Source organism: Ixodes scapularis, unplaced genomic scaffold (assembly GCF_016920785.2).
Source record: "Ixodes scapularis isolate PalLabHiFi unplaced genomic scaffold, ASM1692078v2 PGA_scaffold13__105_contigs__length_92229423, whole genome shotgun sequence".
Classification (NCBI taxonomy): Eukaryota; Metazoa; Arthropoda; class Arachnida; order Ixodida; family Ixodidae; genus Ixodes; species Ixodes scapularis.
Genome location: NW_024609839.1, coordinates 5,394,497 through 5,416,101, shown reverse-complemented (window position 1 = coordinate 5,416,101; position 21,605 = coordinate 5,394,497). Strand labels below are relative to the sequence as shown.

The following is a 21,605-nucleotide window of genomic DNA, read 5'->3' as shown; positions in this document are numbered from 1 at the left end:
GGCGATAATTACATTTCTTTTTTGCGATGATGTTATCGACGAAACTTTGCAAAACTAAATTGTATGGGTCTCCCTTTTCGGAGGTGCGATCGGGGACAGCGGGGCTTGGGTTGCCGGCTGGACTCCGCGAAGCGGCGTGTACTGGTTAAATTTTGTAATTTGCAGCCGATACTGTTGCCCCGAAGCGGCGTGAACGCAGGCGGGGGGCGGTGTTAACGAGCCCCCCAGTGATACACGCGCCGTTTGAAAAGGGTGGCCCGAGCGGCATGAGCTCTGCGCGGAGTGTGTATACCTATTTCGTCCAAAATGCACTCCGGAGTGCGTATAGCTTTACTCGTTTATATTACCTCGGAAGAATAGGAGTACGGAACCCGTACAAAGTTCACAAAATGTGTAGTTATTTGTTTGACGCCCTTATCGAATATATTATTGGTCCCCAAATATGGGCACATGCTTCCATTGCCCGTCGTCCGCGACGCAAAATCACAGTAGAAAAATCTGCCCAATGTCGCGTTCTCAACGTTGACAATTATTGGGTAAAACAACACTACACAACGAAGCAACAACACGCGACTTCCAGATTCACCATCGCCAAATAACTTTTTGATAAAAAAACTTCCAGTACACGATGCCACCCAAGATGATAATTTCCATGATGATGATCAAGATCAGAATGAGTTTGTTGGTGATCACGCGTCTGTACATGGTGCGCAGTATCTTGCGACTCGTCGTCAAGATCTGATCGGTCTCTTTGAGCCGCTCTTTGGACCGGACTAGAGACTCGCGCTGCGTGCGCAGCTCTTCGGAAACTGCAACCCCGACTTGATCGGTCTCGGCAGCGACTTGAAGCGTTCGCGCGAGGGTATCGGTGGTCCTGCCCAAGGTTTCGTTCATCTGAAGCAGCCGACTTCGCTGAGGATCGTTCCCAAAGTCACCGATGACGGTTGAAGGACTCAGGAGTTCCTGCCTCGCGCCGCTGGCGTTAATGCTGGTTGCCAGTGTGACAACCGCCTTGTTGACGTCGTGGAGTTCAGCCCGGTACTTGCGGGTCTTGGCGTTCATCTGGATACGGTACGCGTTGGGCGCCGAGCGGGCTTCGGCCTGGAGTTCTTGGAGGACGCCGTTGGCCTGGTCCAGTTTACGCTGTACTTCGCGTAGCTGGGTTTTCTTGCTTTCGCCGCTTTGAAGGCGATAGTGGGTCCCGTCCAACTTGTGCTTGATGTCGTCGAGAAGGGCCCTGAGGTCCTCTTCGAGATCTTCGAACTTCTCGGACGACATGCCGTGATGCGTCGCTGAGAAGTCCAGTGGAAAGCCGGGGGCGTTCACGGACGTGAAGAATCGCGAAAAACGGCTCCAAGACACAAACGTGACACGAAACACACCCCGCCGTAAAAGATCGCAGAAACCAGCGACAAGAGCAGTGATATGGACGCGTTCGAGAACACCAAGTCCTTCCGTCTCATTTTAACAGTGACGTCATTTAGTATCGAATTTTACGGGTTGCGCTCGTTAATTTATTTCTAACATAAAGGATATAAACCGACCGAAAGAAGAAAACATTGCAATGATAAGCTGATGTGAACAATGATTTTATGTTTTATACCATTAATGCATTATTACTAGATCGCAATTTATATTTATGTCCTCTTAATTTACACTTTTATAATTTTCAGCCATGCCGACCGTTCTGGCATTTGTTTAATCTTGAATTAAGTAAAAGAACGCACTCAAACAAATCAAGTGACACGAACATTTATAAATGTACAAAACAATCTTAGTTTTAATTAGGCGGCTTTTCGCGCCATGTGCCAATATGATTATTATATTTAAACACGTTTTTTAGTGCCGTCACCTGGTGAGAGAAGTAAGAAGCTATCGTAGAGGAACAGGGGAGAGCGAAACAGAGTGGCAGAGATCCTCACAACAGCTGAACGAACCCTAAGCGCTTTTGTTATGGCTCGTGCGGTGCCATGACTCGCTTGAAGTCGCATTAGGTCGTACCGCGGTTACTTCTCGCGCACAGACGGAAACAGGAGAGCGACGAGTGCGTGCCCGAGACCCTGAAGCCGGATGGCGGCATCGACAGAGTCAAGCATGGCAGATTTCGACGCGATCTACGAAGAGGACGACGAAGACCCGAGGGCCAACGAAGACTCGTTGGTGAGCCTCGTACCCGAACCGGTGGTCATACGAGGCGCCGGAAACATGACAGTGTGAGTACCGCTCTATCTCCTCCGCACGAGCTAGCGCCTACTCCATGCGCCTCAACGTCACGCGCTGCAAGAGTTCTTCACCCCCCACCGTGCATGTATGCGCTCGCGCGAGCACTTCGATAGTTCATTTTTAAACCATGCTTCGGTGCTCGCTTACGAAAGAGGGAAAAGACCTCCGCGGTATAACCGACAGCGTCTCTGAACGTCCAGGTCGCTTTAAAAATAAATAGCGGCACAAACAACGTTGGGTTTTTATCCCCTCCGAACGCCCGGAGGCAGGCGGCGAGAGCTGCCAGCGACGCACTTTTTGTTTGTTTGTGCATTTTTCGTGGTAGTTACGGCAAACAAAGGGAACGATATCGCCCAGTGTGTTTGGTTGGCGTGCCGCAACTTTTTCCAGATAGTAACGGCGTGCGTGTGTGGGGAAATGGAGGGGAGGTCTTTTTCCAGCATCGATTCAGCCTCACCCACGTGTTTGTTGTGGTGTCGCGCCGACCCTCATGACGTCTCGCACACGTCACGACCATTAAACAGCTCGTCGATCCAGAATTTTGTTTTCATTATCGATCGGCTGATCTACGAAGTCCGATCCTGAAATGTAAACCCGGCTTTGTAGCTCTCATAAGTAAAATACGCTTCGCAGAAGGCTGAAACTCCTTGAGATTCTGACGCTTGCGGTAAAGATAAAATGCGAAAGTTTGAGCGCATAATGTTGCCATACTACAGAAAAAATATTAAATGGGTCGACGTTTACCTGAGCCAAATATTCACCAAATTACAATTTATACTGTCGGTGCTTGCAGCAATATGTCAGTGAAGAATCTTGTAAGCATGAAAGAATACAGTATTGTCTTTCTAAGTGGCCAGGGGGGCTATGTTCGACAAATGTTTCGTTTCTCCTAAAAAGAAACGGAAGTCACTGAACTGGCATCATGGCGTCTGATTGGTTAGAGGCTCAAATGACGAAAGAGGGAACTTTAGTCCTTTGAGCCTCTAACCAATCAGACGCCATGTTGTCAGCTCCGTCACTTCCGTTTCTTTTTAGGAGTAACGAAATATTTGTGGCACATAGCCCCCAGTTTTTTTTCACTGAAATAAAGGCTACAGGCACCCACAATCTCAAATTACTCCTCGGTGAATATTAGGCTGAAGTAGATGTCGGCTCACTGAAAAGTCTTTTTTTTTTTTCTGTGTGTCTTTAGATCCAGGTAACTTCATGCGCTCACACTTTCACAATTTATCACCACCGCTAGCATCAGATTTTCACTATGGTTCAGCTTTCTGCGATGCATAATTTATTTGTAAAAGCCGTCTTTGCTTTTCTCGATTCGACCACGATTTCCCCCTTTACCGTTCACTTCTCCATGCTGGCAAAAGTCTCCTGCCTGCGAGTATGCGTGCGATTTGTATTTGTATGACAGTGTTGTCCTCATCTAGCATATTGCATCACCACATATGAACACAGTTGTTGCAGTCTGACAAGATGAGAATGATGGCTTCCTACTTTTGATACCGCTTCGGCGACTTGTAAGCCTGCAATGCGCAGCCCCAGCACTGTGCATGCTGGAGCAGGGGCATTTGAAACAGACGCCCTGTCGTTCTTGTCCCGATAGTTTGGACTGTTGCCTTTGTGTGGCTCTCATTAGCCAATAAAGATTTTTAATATTACTTCTCTTTTAGATGCTATGCATTGGTTCATTTCCACTAAGTTCTTTTAGTCGACTGTTCCTGAGTGGTGTGACATGGAGGCACAACCCGGAATAGTCAGGGACATTATCAAAAAACGAGCCCAGTCAGAAAAAATAAGCCGGAAACGCCATCGAGTGCCCTGAGCAAAGACTTGTGGACTTGGTGGAAGAAAAATGGGCAATAAATTTTGCTTAGAGCAGAGCGCAGAGTCTGCTCACTCGATGTGGAGTGTGCTATCCGATACAAAGGGAACAGCCGACAAATCCAGTCCAAGCATTGGATTGGATTGAGGGCGCGACACTAGACTAGACCCTGCTAGGGCTACTAGAGTTACTTACAAATGGGGAGAGCCGCAGACTCCAACCCAAGCTTTACAACGAAACTATCCGAAAGTGTGCATCTGGTGGCCATGCTGCCATTCGGTTATTGACGTGTGTAGTTGAGAGTTGTGCTCTCATCGTGTCTCCGAAAGTGGCCTCTTTACTGATGATGCTGGCAACAAGAGAGTGCTCATTTAATCCGGACTAGACGAACCCGAATATTTTGTAATATGCAAGTTGGATTAAGCCCGTGCAAAATGATTCTTACAGTGTTCAGTGCTCAATGCTTTGTGTTGTAACGGCTTTATATATTTAACCACCTCTACAGTGGTTAGGAAATTTCACCTGAAATTGTCAGAGGTTTTCAAAATAGTAATTTGCTAGACACCCTGATCCACAGAATAAGCTTCTTCATTGACTCCACTCCCGGAGTAACAGGATGCCGTGGTACGGGACAAAGCAAAACACACTCCAGCAGTGACAAGAACTACAGCAACTCATTTTGTGTGTTCAAAGTTGTACCTTCTGTTTAAAAAAAAAAAGACACCATTGAGCTGACAACTTCCAAGTGTCCCTATGTCTCTTTTCCAGTGTTGATCGTTCCCCCGTATCACTGTGCTTTTCAGATCCTTGATGCGAACCACGGTATCTTTTAAATGCGAAGCAGTGCCTCGCTCAATTATTAATATGATTTACAATATATATATAACCAAGCGGGGAGGGGTGTACACACATCCTTTGACTGATCTCTTGTCATGTTACAACAATCACATCTTCATTATCTTAAGCGTGTTATGCGGTCCACGCGTGGGACCGTTCCCATTGTCCAGTGGACATCTTTGAAGAGGAAGCAGTTTCTTTAGAAATGTGGCTGTCTTCTGCTTGCAGGTTTGGTCTGAGCAATAAATTCGACACGGAATTCCCGCCAACGCTATCTGCTAAGGTAAATACCCTCTTCGAAATCCGCTCCCAATCACTGACAACCCTTAGTGGCGGTGGTTATCTTCAGAGACGCTCTTGTAGAGATATGCTAGTCTTAAGAAACAAAGGTTGAGATTTAAGCACAAATCTGGCTGTGATATGGTGACGCACAATGTGGGGTCACGAAATTTTACTGGCTCAATTGTCGTAAAATTGTTTTTTCTTGCTAACATACTTTGGCTCATTTATGGCTAAACCAACTTGATTATAGGCTGTGATATCTGTTGCTGGCTTGCAGAAGCTCCTGTGTGCAAACAATGATTCTGTATTGTCTATGAATGCAACGTTGAGAGAGGCTTGCACCACAGTTTTTTCATAACTTTAGTTTTAATTATTAATAGCTGCCTACTATCACTGAGAGATACTTGTTCCTGTCTAGAATAACAATCTTTGACAAGCCCAGTGAGCTTGTTCGGTGCGTTTGGCGCTAGTCTTTTACCGGCGTCCCCGCTAACCCTATCTGAGTGGACCGTTGATCTCGATAGGTGCAGGCTGCGTAGACGCAACTTCAGACACAGCTGGAAGCTCAACTCTCGACTTTTCCCGATGTTTTGTTTTGCATTTAATGCTGTATGTACTTTCCCAAAGACATTGAAGAAGCATTCTGCCGCATTTAAAACAAAAATGAAACTGCTTACTACTTTTGTTGGGTACGTGCCCGACTAAACAAATGTGGCTGGTATGTTTGTTTTGTTTTACGACGAGTTTTGCTGGCGCCGCCTGCTCGGCAGTGTCAGTCAACAAAGCTGTCTAAAATCCTTGACAACACAAGGTGGTCGAAAGGCACGCATATTTCACGCGCACAAATGATGTGATACCAATCTACATGGCACGACTCTGACATCAAACTTAGCAACCGTCAACATTCAAACAATATATTGCGCATACCACACGGTACACCATTATTCGAAAAGGATTTATCTGAGAAATATATCAAATAACGCGGCACAGCGGTGTTCACGACAGTCGCGCCTCTACAAGCGGCCGTAATTCAAGAGGACCTGGTTTTAGGGAGAGCTTCCTTTTTTTTCTTCACAATACCAGCACCAAGCAGAGAGACAACTGTGCTCTCCAGTCCCTAAGATAAAGCTCGGCGTAGATTATCTCTGGGACTTGAAAGAACAGTTTTCCTTGTTTGCAGAATTGTGTCGTGTGCCGTTCGATGTTCTTTCCTTGCTTTGTTTCTTGTGAATGTCGAGCAGAACCGCTGAAATGGTGTGCACTTACCAGCCTCATTTGTCTCGGGGGAAGGCAACAGTGAAAGGGCATGCAGCATGCTCAAGGAAAATAAAGCAGAAACTTCCAAGAGAGGCTGGAAATCTTTCTATACGAAACCGCAAAACATAGGTGGGGGATCGCACTGAGCAGGTTTCAACAATCCAGGAGCGTGACAGAAAAACTATTAGGGCATGCGAGAGTCGCACCAGACGCTTTCATCATCAGCAGTATGGTGGCGGGCTAGGAGCGTTTTTTGGGAAAGGTTGTGTTTGGTTTGCCCTGGCTGGGCATGCCCGACCCGGAGGAATAACACATAGTCAGTTCCGGTTGCTGTACCGACCGGTATCTGCCTCCAGAAAAGACAAGTGTCATGCTTTCGCCTGTAATGATATCTCGGCCCACGATCACGGGTGCCACGAGTCCTGGCAGATAAAGAAATCGCTGACGCCGCTTCTTTCCACTAAACAGAGTCCGCAGCCTCACGGTTCCTCCAGCTGTTATCGCTGTGCCAGCAGCTAGCTGCAAACGGGTTTTTTCATTCCTGGAGGGTTGTCTCTTATGCTTTGCAGAGAAATCACCTATAAGCGATATGGCGGCCCCAGAATCCTAAAGCATGGCAATGGGAACATGAAGCAGTGAAATCGTCATGCTCGGTTCCATGATGTTGGGCTCCGGCTAGATTCGACGTACCGATGGAATTTGTGCCGCGGCCTCACTGCTCCCAGGGACTGTGATGACCGTCAGCGAGTCGCTGGCTGGACTGAAGCACCACCAGTGCTCGTTGGTTTTCTGTTAGTATTCTTCCTCGTCCCGTCCACGTTCAATTAAATGTAGTTTCTTGTTGTTGAAACCGGTTTGCTCCATGTTATTTCTCCGGGTCGGGCATGCAGCAAGGCAAACCGACCACTAGGTGTACACTCTATTGCAGGTTAAGAAAAGCGAGACAAGCGCTGCCTGCGAAGCCCTACATTCTTTCGATTTTAGCAGATCGAACACTGGAGAGGAGGCAGGTGAACTCACCTCCTCTTTGGCATTCACTCTGCTAAAGTAGAAAGATTGGAGGGCTTTTTGGGCAAAGCTTGTCTACCTTTTCTTAACCTGCAACAGAGTATATACTCAAGGACACCTTGCTGTGGCTATGCGGTTAAAGTTGTCGGCCCATGGGCGCTCGACAACAGAGCCGCGCACGACCGCCCTTCACTTCTGAAATGCCACATGATGCAGTCCACGAGTATAGAGGTTTGCATTCGTGAAGTGTGTAACGAGTTTTAGGAATATGCATTAAAAGATGTTGGGCAGTATACGAGGCAGGCAAGTGGCTCTAACTGAGCAGGCGAAACAAAAGGGCTCTATGAGCAGATGCCGTTGCCGGACCCAAACTTTTCATCCACCGTAGTCGATGGGAAATGGCGCCACCCTCGTTTACACGTAGGGCCGAAAGTTGTTTCTCGTGCGAGGTGGCGTGCTGTGGTAGCTGTAATTTAACCGGCTGCAAAATTACCGCAGGTGGCTCCAGAAGAATTCAAAGCTACCATTGTGCGCATCAACAGCGTCCTGCGCAAGACTCTACCCGTGAACGTCAAGTGGCTTTTCTGCGGCTGCCTGTGTTGTTGCTGTACCCTCTTATGCTCGCTCTGGCCCGTCGTCTGCTTGAGCAAACGGGTGAGTCGTTCGTCTTCTCGAACACTGAGCTCCCTCCCCAACGTTTATCTTTTCCCCAAGTTCTCTTTGGGAGCATCTGGCCCAAGCGCTAAGAGGAAGTACGGTGGAATCTCAATAATTTGAACCCGAAGGGGACCAAAACTTTCTTTGAATAATGCAAACTTTGAACTCCCGGGAGTTTCCTCCCTTATAACTCATAGGACGGGACCTGCATGTTAGATTGAATTATCCACGAGTTTGAATTAAGAGGGTTCGAATTAACGAGATTCCACTGTAGTAATGAACCCTTTTCAAGTAACAAGCACAGTCTAGAAGGTTGCCTGTGAACTTCAAACGAAGTGCAGCCCAACATAGCATCCGCCCGTCAAAACGTGCTGGCATTGTATCGGTTTTTATTGATATTTATGCTGCATAGTACCATTGCTCAAAAGAGAATCGCCGAAAAAGGCTAAATATGCGCAAAGACGGGTTCCGACCACGTGGGTCGTGCGAGACGTTGCCCGTCGAAAAGAACGACAGCGGGAAGCAAGGCAAGGCGAGAGGGTGCATGTACAGGGTGGGGCAGTAAGGACCGCCACATTTGGCACGCCTTGCGAAATTCAAATTCCAAGCATGTATGCGAGAAATTGGGCACGGAAACATAGTTTAGCAAGAAGTTTTATGTCTTGTTTTCAAAGCCCAACTCGGAGGATGTGAAATGTTAGAAATAAAGCGAAACCAGTGGCCGTGTATTTTTTTTGTCCTATAAAAGCCTGTTTGTCGTCTGCACACTGGTTTACGAGTTCGCTCCCGCATGGCTCGCAATACGCAAAAACACTAAGCGCCAATAGTAGAGGCTGGCGATGTGCGAGATAATCGCGTTAATTAATACTTTTAACAATATATGATGAATAATGACCACCTGTGGGAAAGCTCAAAAACCAGTTTGCAGACAACAAACATCTTGTATAGGCCATAGGAAATGCACAGCCGTCGTTTGTGCTTTAATTTTAATATATTACCATCTCTGACTTAAGCTTTGAAAAGAAACAGACATACATCTTGAGAGACTATGTTCGCGTCCCAATTGCGGGTATGCAAGAATTTGAAATTTTGCAATGCAAGCCGATGTGTTGATCCTTATGGCTGCACCCTGTAGAAGCATAGGCATACTGGGAAGAATTGTCCGGCGCAGTTTCACAGGAGCCCAAAACATAGGTAGATAAATGTGGCTGAATCCTTTTTCATTGGGCAACAGGTTGTGCCACCTACAGAGTGCAGATCTTCTCTATTTTTGGTGCCACTTATCAAAAATGGGAAGCAATGGTCCTTGAAGATAGCGATGCTTCCGTCGCTTCTCATATCGAATGTTCTCTACAGGTCTGAGAAAAAAGGCTCTAGTGCAGGCTGCAGTTCTTTGTTTTTCATCTCTTTTCCTATGTTCAGTCAATTTGGAACAACGTAGGAACACTAAAACAGCACAGACGTGTCACCATCTTTGAGTCTCGCAACACAGTCCTCAAAGTCCTGCACGACTTCACCATGAAAAATAAGGTCTATAGCGCTTCGATCCCCGCCATGTCGAATCTCGGGAGATACAGTGAAATACAACTCAAACAAATTTCAAGGCACCTCAAAGAATAGTTTACATCGGTGAAAGTTCACTTCATTAAATGCTTTATGCACAGTGTGGCTTTGCTGGGGAATTTGAGTTTGTTCATCTGAATATTTTTTTTCAATTCAAGTTTCTTCAAGTGGTATTTCACTGTACGCTTTGTTTCTCTATGAGTGCAAGCAACGTAGAAGCTGCTATAGACCAGAGGTCAGATTTATGAAACAGTCTTACGAACGCTGGATCCGAAGATATCCGAAAAAAGCTACAACGGCAGCAATTTCGCCATTCAAGCAGCTGTCAAGGGCTAGTTCGGCACACTAAGCCTAGCAAGGCACTCCTACGCTGTGTTGTTCCGACTGTCCCTGGCCAAGACCGTCTGCTGAATAGAATGTGCTCGCGCGACCCTTCTCGACCCTTCCCGTATAAATAGTTTAATTTCTGACTCCGATTTTCAGCTCAGAAGTCAGTCTCTTCCCCTTGTCATTGCCTTGTTTTCAGAGGCAGCGACGGCAAACGCTCTTGTTGAAAAAGGAAACTTTCGTTGATTCTACAGAATGTAGAGAGATTCATTTCTTCATTCATTCATTCATTCATTTGTTTATTTTTTGTGTTCATGAAACGCTTGAAGCCTTGATAATGATGCGCAACTAACATATAGCAAAAAAAAAAGAATAATTCTACAAATTGACAATAGAAAACTTGAACACTACAAAGATGGTTATAGATTCGTAAGAGAAAACTTGAACGCTGCAAAGGATGGGTTGAAATGTCAATGCAAGAATCATTGAAAGTATTATACAAGGTCTGAATACGTGTCATGGGGCAGGTTCGGAAAAATTCATTAACATAAAATGGAAGAGAAATTCGCAAAAATCTTCTTGGGACATGTATATTTATCGATAAAGTTAGGTCAGGGCAATCATTGACTCCGTGAAGGCATTTGAACAAACATATGAGATCTCTGTTGCGTCGTCTGGCACTCAAAGTAGAACAATTGTATCGCTCTAAAAGTCTTCTATATTCAAAGTAAACAATGCAACCAACATAGCGGTCGTAAAAAAATTCGAAAAAAAACGTTTCTGGACATTTTCAATCGACTCTTGGTGCGTACGCCCAATAGAATTCCACACAACTGATGAAAACTCTAGCTTAGACCTAATTAATGAAAAGTATAACTGCATAATACAGGCCCACATGAAAAACTCGCGTGTAATTCTGGATATGACACCTAACGTACGAAAAGACGCGTTGACAATGTTATTGACATACGTATGAAATGACAGAGAATAGTCTATATAAACTCCAATATCATGAGTGCAATCCACCCTTTGCAATGGAGCGTTGCGGAGTTGGTAAGAAAAATGAAAAGGCCTTAGCTTCTTAGCAAATGACATAACAACAGTCCTAGTGGGATTAAGTGTCACCCTGTTGAGACTACACCAATCGCTCACTGATTTTACATCATCCATTAGTTTCACACAGTCCTCTACACATACTATCTGCCTAAATAACTTGATGTCATCGGCGTATTGCAGGATTTCTGAATGTAGAACACATGAACGAAGGTCGTTTATGAAAACATTAAAAAGAATTGGTCCAAGAATGGACCCCTGGGGAACACCAGACAGGGTGACAAAAGGCCGGGAGAGATGACCGAGAATACGTACAAAGTTCTATCTATCGGAGAAATAATTGTGAAACAATGTGCATAGTGTAGTACTCGTATTGTACGATATCAGCTTTTGTAAAAGTATCGAGTGGTCAACCAAATCAAATGCCTTGGACATGTCAAAATATACACTGTCAACCTGACCCTGCTGACACACGATAGGCGAAACGAAATTAAGAAAAGACACCAAGTTTGATTATACTGATCTTCCGCGCACAAAACCGTGTTGTGAGGGCAGGATGTTAAGTTTAAAAAAGCTCGAAATATGTCCCGAAAGTACTGTTTTGTAAACCTTTGCAAATGGACATAATAATGAAATGTGTCTATACTTTTTTAGGTCATCTGTTCTTCTTTTCTTATGCATCGGCACGGTTATCGCGTTTTTCCAAATCGAAGAAAAAGTGCAAGTCGATAAAGAAAGGTTAAAAATATGCGTTAGAATGGGTGTGAAAATGGAAGAACATCCTTTGACAATAGAACTCGGGATACCGTCAAATGCGACCGATAACTTATGTTTTAGTTTTGGATTGCAAGTTTAATGTCAGCGATTTCAAATAATGGGACTGATAGGCAATTGCTACCGCTGTCACCAACGTCAGGCGCAGATAAACCATTCCGGCTGCAAGAATATACAGAGGCAAAATAGCTCGCAAAAACGTTCGCTACTTCTTCGGGTTCACTTATCGGAATTCCAATGAGTCAGCGATGTTTGTTGTCGATGCAGTTGTGGCAGTAGGGTTCTTGACGTGCCTCGAGAACTGCAATGGTTCACGATATAAACGGCGCTCTGCAGACTCATGGTGCACTCTCTTATCGCGCTGCAACAACGACTTTGCCTGCGCACGTGATTCGGAAAACTTGGCGTACCAAAACGCTGAGTCAGAAGCCTTATATTTCGTATGATAATGCAATTTGGATCTTAAGGCTGATCGCAGCTCGAAAGAATACCAGTGAGGATACCGATTTGTTTGGGGACGTTTCTTAGGAACGAAGCGCTCAAGTGCAGATACGATATGTTTAGTAAACGCTGCTACCGCACAGTTTACATCAGTCATGTTGCATATGTGTGCCCAGTTTACGTTATCTAAATATTGAAATAGACCAAAGTAATCGCCTCTTGAAAAGGAGAACGAGTCAGGATTTGTTTTTTGCTTCACGTTCCCCACGAAAAGCTTAAGGGAGACAAAAAATGGGACGTGCAAAACTTCGGGTGATACCAATGGGTTAAGGACACACACTAGGCTGTCGATGGCAAAGTTAGATAGAGCAAGATCTAGGATTTTTCCTGCATGGTTTTTAAGACTATTCCATTGGTTCAGTCCCTGAAAGTTATAAAAGACAAAATAATATTTGCCTTTGGCGAGGCATTACGAGTGGGCAGAGCTGAGTGTTCTTGACTCCAATTTATATCAGGAATGTTGAAATCACCAAGTATGAGTATACTGTGTCGGTCTACATCAAACTTATCTCCCACTATATCTAACTGATCAGAAAGCATAGATGCATAAAATTTAGGAGGAAAATAAAATGTGCCGATTAGAAGGCTTGTCTTATCACGGAGAGTTATTTCAATCCAAACGGATTCGCAGTCTGACTCAAAATCGAACCTGCGAACCGCATGCAAGTGATTTTTAACTGCAATGAGGACTCCGCCACCGAAGTTTACAGTCAAATTTTCATAATCTCTGTCCCGGCAGAAGACTGTGTATTCGGGGGGAAAGTAATCATTTGTTGCAAAGGAGCTGTTCAATTAAGTTTCAGTTAGTGAAATAATATCGAAATCACTTAGAACGACGTTTTTAAAAAATATATTAGCTTTTGCGCGCAACCCGCGTACATTTTGGTAAAAGAGTGAACAATTTATGCTGCGATCTAATTCGTCGTAATTGTGTCACGATCATCATTACCCCGTACCGCTCCAAAAAATGGTCTGAAAAGAGAGCCCATTGGCCAGACGTCCGCCACATTAATTTTGTTGAAGTCTTCCTCATTCACAGGTATGTGGAAAGAAGAGTAACTATCATGTTTTGTTTTAGACTGGATGCCGGTAAAAGGTTTCCCTTCCAGAAGGGCAGTAAGAGCTGCTCCTACATCATCGCACGAAGTGTCTGGACTAAGGCGGGAAACAAAAAGTTCCTCAAGCCTCGGTCGTCTAGGGACTGACGACAGCTTACTGCTTGCACAGGTTCCAGAAGAAGGCTTGACGTGTTTCTTCCGTTGGACGGGCGTAAATTCATCGGCGTCTTTCGGTGCTACCTCGTCCGTCACCTGGACTGGCAGTGCGGAGGAGACCACAGTCACGGCAGGTTTCGACGAAGACTTGTGTGCGGTAGAACGACTATTTCCAGGCGTCGCCTTGCCGCCGTCCGTCCGAAAGTCTTGGCCAAGGGCCGCAAAGGCCCGCAAAAATCAATTTCTCAATGTATCGCCTCATGTTCACCACTTGTGCAAACTTGATCACTACACCTGAAAAACCTCTTCCTTTTTCTTTTCTTTTTTTTTCTTTTCAAAACTATGTTGTTTGGTGGAATGCCCTTCCCGATTCCTTTGTCACCAAAACTAACCCAAATATTTTTAGACTCTTATTTTTTTTTATTTAGAAATGTTCTGATTTCTCTTCTATCATTTCTTGTTTAAAATAGTGGTGGCTGTGTGACTTGCTTTAGTTATTTATTCTTTTTTTTTGTTTTTTGCTTTGATTCTTTTGGTTGTTTTTAGTTAGTTTTTCCTCGTAAGGTGTGTGCCTTTTCTTTTATGTAATCCAGTTGAGAAAACCTTTAAAGGGTCAAAGAAAAAAAAGAAGTTTTTTTGAACAGTTTGGTTGGGACACGCGTCTCAAAAAATAAATTTTACGTGAAAAAATACATTTTTGGAGCAGTATTGAAGGCTCGAGACTTATTTAAAATTCTGCGTGGAATGTCCATGACGCCACGGAATGGTCATACACTCTCGCCACCTCAAATGAGGGCCAAGCCGATCCACCTCTCCTCCATGCACCCGAAATGCCGAGAGAGAAAACAAGTGGAAACGAGGTTACTACCGACTAAATCGCGTCTCACACCGTCAAAATTGCTCTAAAAACTTATTTTGGTTTTGCGCAAAGTTAGTTTTTTGACACGCGTGTTTCAACCAGACTGTTTAAAAACATTTATTTTCAGTGGATCTTTAAGGTATTTCAGTAAATAAATAAATAAATAAAAATTTGGTCCCGAGGCGCTGACCGAGATGCAGTCCAACAGCGCTGTTCCAGAGATTCGATCAAACAGGCGCATGTGCCCTCCCAGTGTATTAAATAGGTATTGACATGGCTCTTGCCGACACTTTTGTAGTTCACATGTATGTTCTTGGACGACTACTCGCTCCTACAGCCCCGAGGCCGCGAAAAAACGCTGCAGCAATTTTTTTTCCCTGTGCGCCGCTTTTGCAGTCGAACAGTGCAAGCCGTCTTCTTTTAGCAACGATGGTAGTTGTGTTGACTTCGTAGTGATTGAGTTTACAGCAATCGACCGAGGCAGTTATTTCGGCATTCTCTCTGGACATTAGGGCCCATGTAAATCATAGCGTCGTCATTTCACTGCGCGAAAACAATCTCCAGACAAGCATTGGCGGAAAGTCCACCTGCGCTTGTTGTAATTCAGAATCCACGTGCTCCGAAGCGGGTTGAGCCCTGATTAGTTGTTTGTGTTGCCGAAAGGACTATCGCTATAGCAACAGCCACGCTCTCGCTGGCATCGGGAGCTTGCAGGGCGCCAAAAGACTAGAACTTCAGTTCGTAAATATTAACTTTCGCACTTCTTACGATGTGTGTAATTTGCAAACATAGCTAAGTTGCGTAGCCTGAGAAAGACTTCGTGAATGTGGCCTCTGTAGCTTTCAAGTTTCGACTAGTGCCCGTGGCAAGAAAAATCAAGTATCCTTCGGTCGTGTTTTCCACATTGTTTAAAACAAATCTGAAAGAACTACATGCTTATCATTTTGGGAAGACTCTGAAGCCCCGTGCTGTACATTTGTTTTGTCGTTTTTGTTAGCACACTAGAACAGGTGCTGACAGACGCTTGGTGTATGACCACAACTTATACACAATTGAATGCTGCAACGTCACATTTCTGATTGCATCTTGCAAATACTAAAGCGCCAATGTACACTTTTGAACGTGTATAGACGGCTACAGACCTTCAAAGACTGTGTCGGAACGGGATAGAAAACTGGAATCTATCTTATTTGCAGACGCGGCATTCGATAGAGAAAGTCCTGGACTGGGAGAATAGTCACCTTTACCACAAGGTAAGTGTGCCTTCAACTCCATGCGGTCCTGTTTTTGTGCCCATTGCATTTCTGCAGGCAACCGTTAGAGGGCTGTCTCATTCTAAGATTGGGCTGAAGTCAAACACAAAATTACACTATTCTCCTTCATTTCAACTTTAAAAAACGTTGTACCTAGTACCCTATCTGGTGAGAACAGGCATGTCTCAAAATTTGTCTGTCACAAAAAACATTTTTTTTACTAATATTTATGCTACAATACAAACTTTTTGGTTTGCGGACGAAACCGAAACTGTTCTCCTGTGGGATGATGATGATAGGGTTTGTACCCAACTAGTGTCCGCTCCGAGTTTGCTGGACCTCCGAGTTGCCTCAGAGCGAACACTATAGCCAATTTCAACTCAAGAAGGTGGAGTGAGGGAAAGGAAGGCTGGGGAGGAGCATGCAGACTGTATGCTGGAGAGGAGAGGGGGAAACTTCCTCCTTTCTTTTGCGTTTCGTCTGCCTCCTCCTCCCCAGCCCTCGTTTCCCTCGCTCTACGTTTTTGTTTATAATAATAATAGTTTATTTACCATATACATGTATACTATATGGTGAAAGCTGGGGAAGAAAGCCTACAAAGAGCTTGACTGGTCCCCAGCCCCCTCACAGGAACACAGCGGTGTCAAAAATTGTACAAAGCAAAGAAGTCCACCAACGCAAAACAGGAATAAAAAAAACAAAGCGAAGAAAAGCAAACACTGGGCCGAAAATGCCAACTAGATATCTGCCACACGCAACAATGAAGAAAATGGACTTCCAAAATACAAAACGTTAACACGACATTATTTCAAATAAAATATTCACGGATCTCACGTGGGGTTAAAGATACTATAATAACATTGGAATGCGATAAAGTGTTGAGCAACGGAGGCAGGGTTCTTCTAATCGCCTTAAGCCCGTAGTCAGTACGCGATGTATCTATCTATTATCCAAGGGTCAGGGTGACGAAGGGTATGCGTTTGCGGTTTTTTTCTGAGGGAAGCCAAGTCAAATAGGAATTTTTTACTCTCGGTATATTCTTGCATATATACCATGGCAAGTCTATATTTGTAATATTCGTGTATTTTCATTATCCCCAGATTAGCAAAAACTTTCTTGAGTTGGAATGGACAATAAATAGTTTTGTACAAACCTGGCCTAGAGTACAGTTTCGGTTTTGCCCGCAAATCGAAAAATTTGTACTGCATCATCAATACTACAGGGTGATTCGAGGATACGCCAGGCTCTTTAAATCAGCCACAAAATTCGGTTTCTTAACCTATCACGCTACGACTTTGTGCAGCGTTGCCCACGGATGGTGCATTTTCTTTGTTTTTTTTTTGTAACATTTGCAAAGAGCGAACTTACCTGAGGAAAAAGTAAAGAAAGAAAAAGGCTTAGCTCCTATGGAAATGCAGCGAAGCCGCCGGTCTTCAAACAACATGGCGCCGTTTCGCACGGGAGACAAGAGATGGCGTAAGCGGTCGCGACGCCAACTGCCGCCAACAAACGAGGATACGACGCTGAGAGCCGGCGTATTTAGCAGATGAGAAACTGCAGTTCTTTGTTGTTACCGCGCCTGTTTTTGTTTCTGCGACTGTCGCCGCCAGCGGAACGCGCGCCGCTTTTGAGTCGAAAAGATTGTCTGCTAAAAACGCCAGCTCTCGGCGCCGTATGCTCGTCCCTTGCGCCATCTCTTGTGTCCCGTGCGAAACGGCGCCATGTTGTTTGAAGACCGGTGGCTTCGCTGCATTTCCATAGGAGCCGAGCCTTTTTCTTTCTTTACTTTTTCCTCAGGCAAGCTCGCTCTTTGCAAAATTTACAAAAAAAAAAAAGCACCATCTGTGGGCAACGCTGCACAAAGTCGTAGCGTGATAGGTTAAGAAACCGAATTTTGTGGCTGATTTAAAGGGCCTGGCGTCTCCTTAAATCACCCTGTACAAAACAAAAAAAATCATTTTTTTACATGCATTTATTTTGAGACATGTATTTATTCTGAGACGTCCTGTCCTTCCAAATAAAAAAACTTTTTTTTATAGGTTTAGAGTTTTTTTAAGGGAGGATACTACTCAGGAAAGCAAACTTTTTCACCGTTAGTCTTTTTCGTATAAAATTTGCAGGGCACATTGATAGTTGGTAAAGAGGATGACATGGCTAAATTTTAGAAGTATAAATATATCCTTTAAAAAGTACATCAAATGATGTACATGTATATCAAATGAACATGCCCCCCCCCCCCCCCCCCAGAAGAACTCGTTTAGAATAGGAAATGATAATGGCCAGTTCTTTTGAACAAGCATGCAGTAAAACATCTCTGTCACACGGCTTGTAAAGAAATGACAGAACACCATTTCTATTAAAAAAAGAAATATGAAAATTAAAAAATTGTTTGCCAGCGTTAGGTTTAAGTTACTGCAGCTTTTTTTTATAACAAAGGGCCATGAAATGCAGAAAGTAAGCTCATAGCCAAGTACGTTCCTTACAAAAGTTTCAGTACAGAAACTTCAAAAATTGGATCCACACATCGTTTTATTATCAAATGGTAGCTTTCCTGAAAAAAGATTTGATGCTGAAAAGTGAAATTGAGATAAATGTGTTTGAAAGTTCAGAAACTCACACTTCAGGTGGCACCTGCATGTCGGAAGTAATTTATTGCAGAAAAAAATACTTCAGTTACGGGAGTAAACCTTTCTAGCAGCATCCACGAGGATACTTGAAAGCTGCTACAAGCTAGTTGGGACCAATCAAGCAGCTTCAAAACCACAAGATGAACCAGTCTGTTTGCAATTGGTTCAGCGATGAAAGAACGCATACATAAACAAGATAAGCACCATGATGGTGCGCGTCTGACACTGCCTGATAGATCTCATCAGCCCAAAGTGTCGGATGTGTCTGCACTTGACGTGAAACAATGTATAGCTTGATCACGCCGACAAGGACTGGGGGGGGGGGTGACAAAATGCTACGAGCTGTGACAAAACGACGCCGTCATGATATAACCATGTCATGGCGTCAGGTGACGTCACAGTCCTTTGTGACAGTTCTTCATGACTGCTCTTCACGACGGTTTTCTCCTAAGAGTTCGGCTGCAAAAATGCGTTCTGTAGTTAAAAGAACATCGAATTCCTGTTCAGCAAGGAAAGGCAATTGGTAGGAGAATCTGTGTAGTACAGTGTATTCCACGTCTAACGATACCAGATATCACGATGTACTGCTTATAACGGTCCGTTTCTAGAGTTTCAAGACTAGAAACTCCCAGCTTTTCGTCCTTATACAACGATAATCAATTATGAAGAATGAATTTTTTCTTCATTATCTTTATAAGTGGATTGCACTGTAGTCAACCAAGGGAAACTTTCTTCGTGCTGGCTTTACTCGATAATGGATAGAATTTTAATAGAAAGGCTCGCGCATCTTCGACGTGCCTGCTTTGCACGTCAATCATATACAGTTAGTCACTCTAATTTAGAGAGGGAGGCCAGCAAATGTGATCTATGCAAATGTTCTGACCATGTGAACATCACGCTCAACATTCCATCGGTTTCACTTCTTTTTCTAAATCAGATCATTGCCTCGTTGGTTTTGTGCAAACAATTATCCTCCAAATTCTTGGTGAGAAAGTAAGTGTGCGGGTTCGTTCATAAAAATGCCGACCTATAAGTAGAGACACCACAGTGTGAACATTCTTCTGTCATTTTGGTTTCTTCCACCATTTAATATTCAAAGTGGGGGGGGGGGGGGGGGTGTCTACTACGCTGCCTTCGTTTCGTCATGACGGCAGGAACATCATCTGCTGACTGCTCCGATTTTCAGAAACGTAGAGAAATTTTGTGCAAACGCTTGCTCCTTTGCAGCCAGTATGGGCTGCAGACGGTCTTGCATTTACACTATACACCTTCGACAAGCGCACAACCTGATACCAGGTTGTAGAGTAGTCATATCATATGATGATATGATGTATTATCGGTATGTCATGTCATCATCATATCAAGGCGATTCATGCTAGAGTTTAATCTCTTTATACTGAAATCCGAGTCATCACACAAGCCTCTCCCTTTTGACGGGAATTCCACCCATCGAATGACTAGTAGACCACTTCGAAGAAACGGTGAAGTTTCAGTTGCATATCTATAAAGAACTGCCCGTGAGAGTTCCACCAAAAGAGCTTCTGCCATATTTATTTAGCATAGGCGTAAATCTCCCCATGGGGGGCACAGGACTGTTGCTCCAACTCTTGCAGATTATTCAACGGTTAACGAGCGTGTTGCTTTGTTTCAGCTCGGTCTACATTGGAAGCTTGGAAAGCAGCGGTGCGATTCCAACAGCATGATGGAATACGTAAGTACCCTCCTATCGAAAATGGGCTCCAGTTATTGAAACTACGCTGCGTCACCTTGTTCGTGCTACGGTTGCGGGGCTAGCACAGCTTGTGCAGTGCTCAGAGAAAAAGCTTATAAATGAGAAAGTGAAGACGTAGAGACACTTCTTCCGTTCTCTCAGACTTTTGTTGCGCAGGTTGGCAGCAAAGTTGGCGAGATCACTGAATGTCGCTATTGCCCGGTGCCAAATGTGGCGATGGTCGAGAAAACGGCAGCTGTTGTTGCCGTTTTTTCGACCAAATGTTTCCTTAATTAACTTGCATCTACTTCCAAGAATGGCTTTTGATCCGACACAAAGCAAGCAAAGTTTGCCTTCAATCATCCTTTTATACTTCTCGTCTAATGGTAATTACATCAATCTTTTTATTACGAATGAAATGGTCTGAAGCTTACACATTCTTACTGTGTTCGCCATTACACTATCTCACTGTGTTAGCCATTGGTCAGTGTCGGCTATTTGCTTTCTTAATAAGCCTAACTGTAGCCGACAGCCAGTGCGGCAGTTTTCGTGATGAAATGTTTCTGCAATCAATGTACACAACTTCCAAAGAGAGGCTTTTCTTGCAAGACAAAATTAACAATGTAACTTTGCTTATGCTCACTGTTTGACTTGTTGTCTAACCATTTTTTTTTACAAACAAAAATAGTTAAGTTTGCTAATGATGAGGGTCCCTTACCACTGGTTCTGAAACCAGCTGCTGCTCATCGAATTCATCCCCAAGTTGGCCATCCATCGGCCCGACTAAAGGCCGACGAGCCAGTCCCCCTTTCTCAAGTGTTGCCGCGGCGCTCGGACCAATGAGGCGGCAAGAGGGCTCTCGAGGACGACCAGAGCGCAGCGAATCTCTGTCACGGCGGAACGAAGACAGCCCCGCCCTGAGCATTTGCTGCGTCTCTTTGGAGACCGTCTTACAGACAACAAAAACGGCGCAAGGCAAGAGTTCTTAGCCGACACCACAAGACTGCTGTACCAAGTGCAGACGCAAGAGATCTGATATGTCGTTTAAAAGAAACGTGCGACCAGAGATAGGTCGCAAACGAAAAACAGCAGAGAATTGCACAGGTGCCTTTAATTTACCGTGTTTAAACGTACGTAGGACACGCTTAGACTTAACAAACTGGAGTTTGCTGGAAGCAGCGTCAAAGACCTGTTGCTTGTTCGATGCTATCAATCCTTTTCAGATGTCAGCAGTTGCAAGCTGTCTGAGCGTAAACTCGGAAGCAGTAGGAATAAAGTTGTTAGCGGGCGCTCCGATCTAAAATACGCAAATGTTGTTGACAAGGGTGCTCGTACAATTAGCGTCATCAACTCCGTAGCGAGTGCACCTGGCATTTGAGACTGCTTCCTCGTTGACTGCCGACAAAGTTTAGAACTTTATGGCGTGCCATTGATCATGATCGTCGGCTTGGATTGTGTTGGCTAAACCCTTTTAACCGGGCAATCAGTTTCAGAAACGTTAGGAAAGGGTACACACATCAAAACTTGACATTGTGTGTCTCGGAGCTTTGCAAATCGGCGCCAATTGTTCGCTTTTCACGAATACGAGCCGACTGTAAGAGAAGGATGCCACGAAGAGTGTGTTTGAAGACCTCGAG

At 44.5% G+C, this 21,605-nt stretch overlaps 2 protein-coding genes across 2 annotated transcripts; one reads left to right on the top strand and one right to left on the bottom strand.

The window, feature by feature from the left end:
* Positions 1-582: 582 nt before the first annotated feature.
* On the bottom strand, positions 583-1,278 carry LOC115318145 (vesicle transport through interaction with t-SNAREs homolog 1B-like). The gene has a single exon (XM_029977856.2). It carries the CDS (start codon positions 1,276-1,278, stop codon positions 583-585), a length of 696 nt encoding a protein of 231 aa, XP_029833716.2.
* A 614-nt stretch (positions 1,279-1,892) lies between these two features.
* LOC115318153 (cysteine-rich hydrophobic domain-containing protein 2-like) lies at positions 1,893-21,318 on the top strand. The gene is made up of 6 exons (XM_029977858.4): positions 1,893-2,213; positions 5,111-5,165; positions 7,928-8,083; positions 15,574-15,630; positions 19,909-19,968; positions 20,705-21,318. The coding sequence occupies exons 1-6, from the start codon at positions 2,071-2,073 to the stop codon at positions 20,753-20,755; spliced, it is 522 nt and encodes a 173-aa protein (XP_029833718.2). The 5' UTR covers positions 1,893-2,070; the 3' UTR covers positions 20,756-21,318.
* The last annotated feature ends 287 nt before the right edge of the window (positions 21,319-21,605 follow it).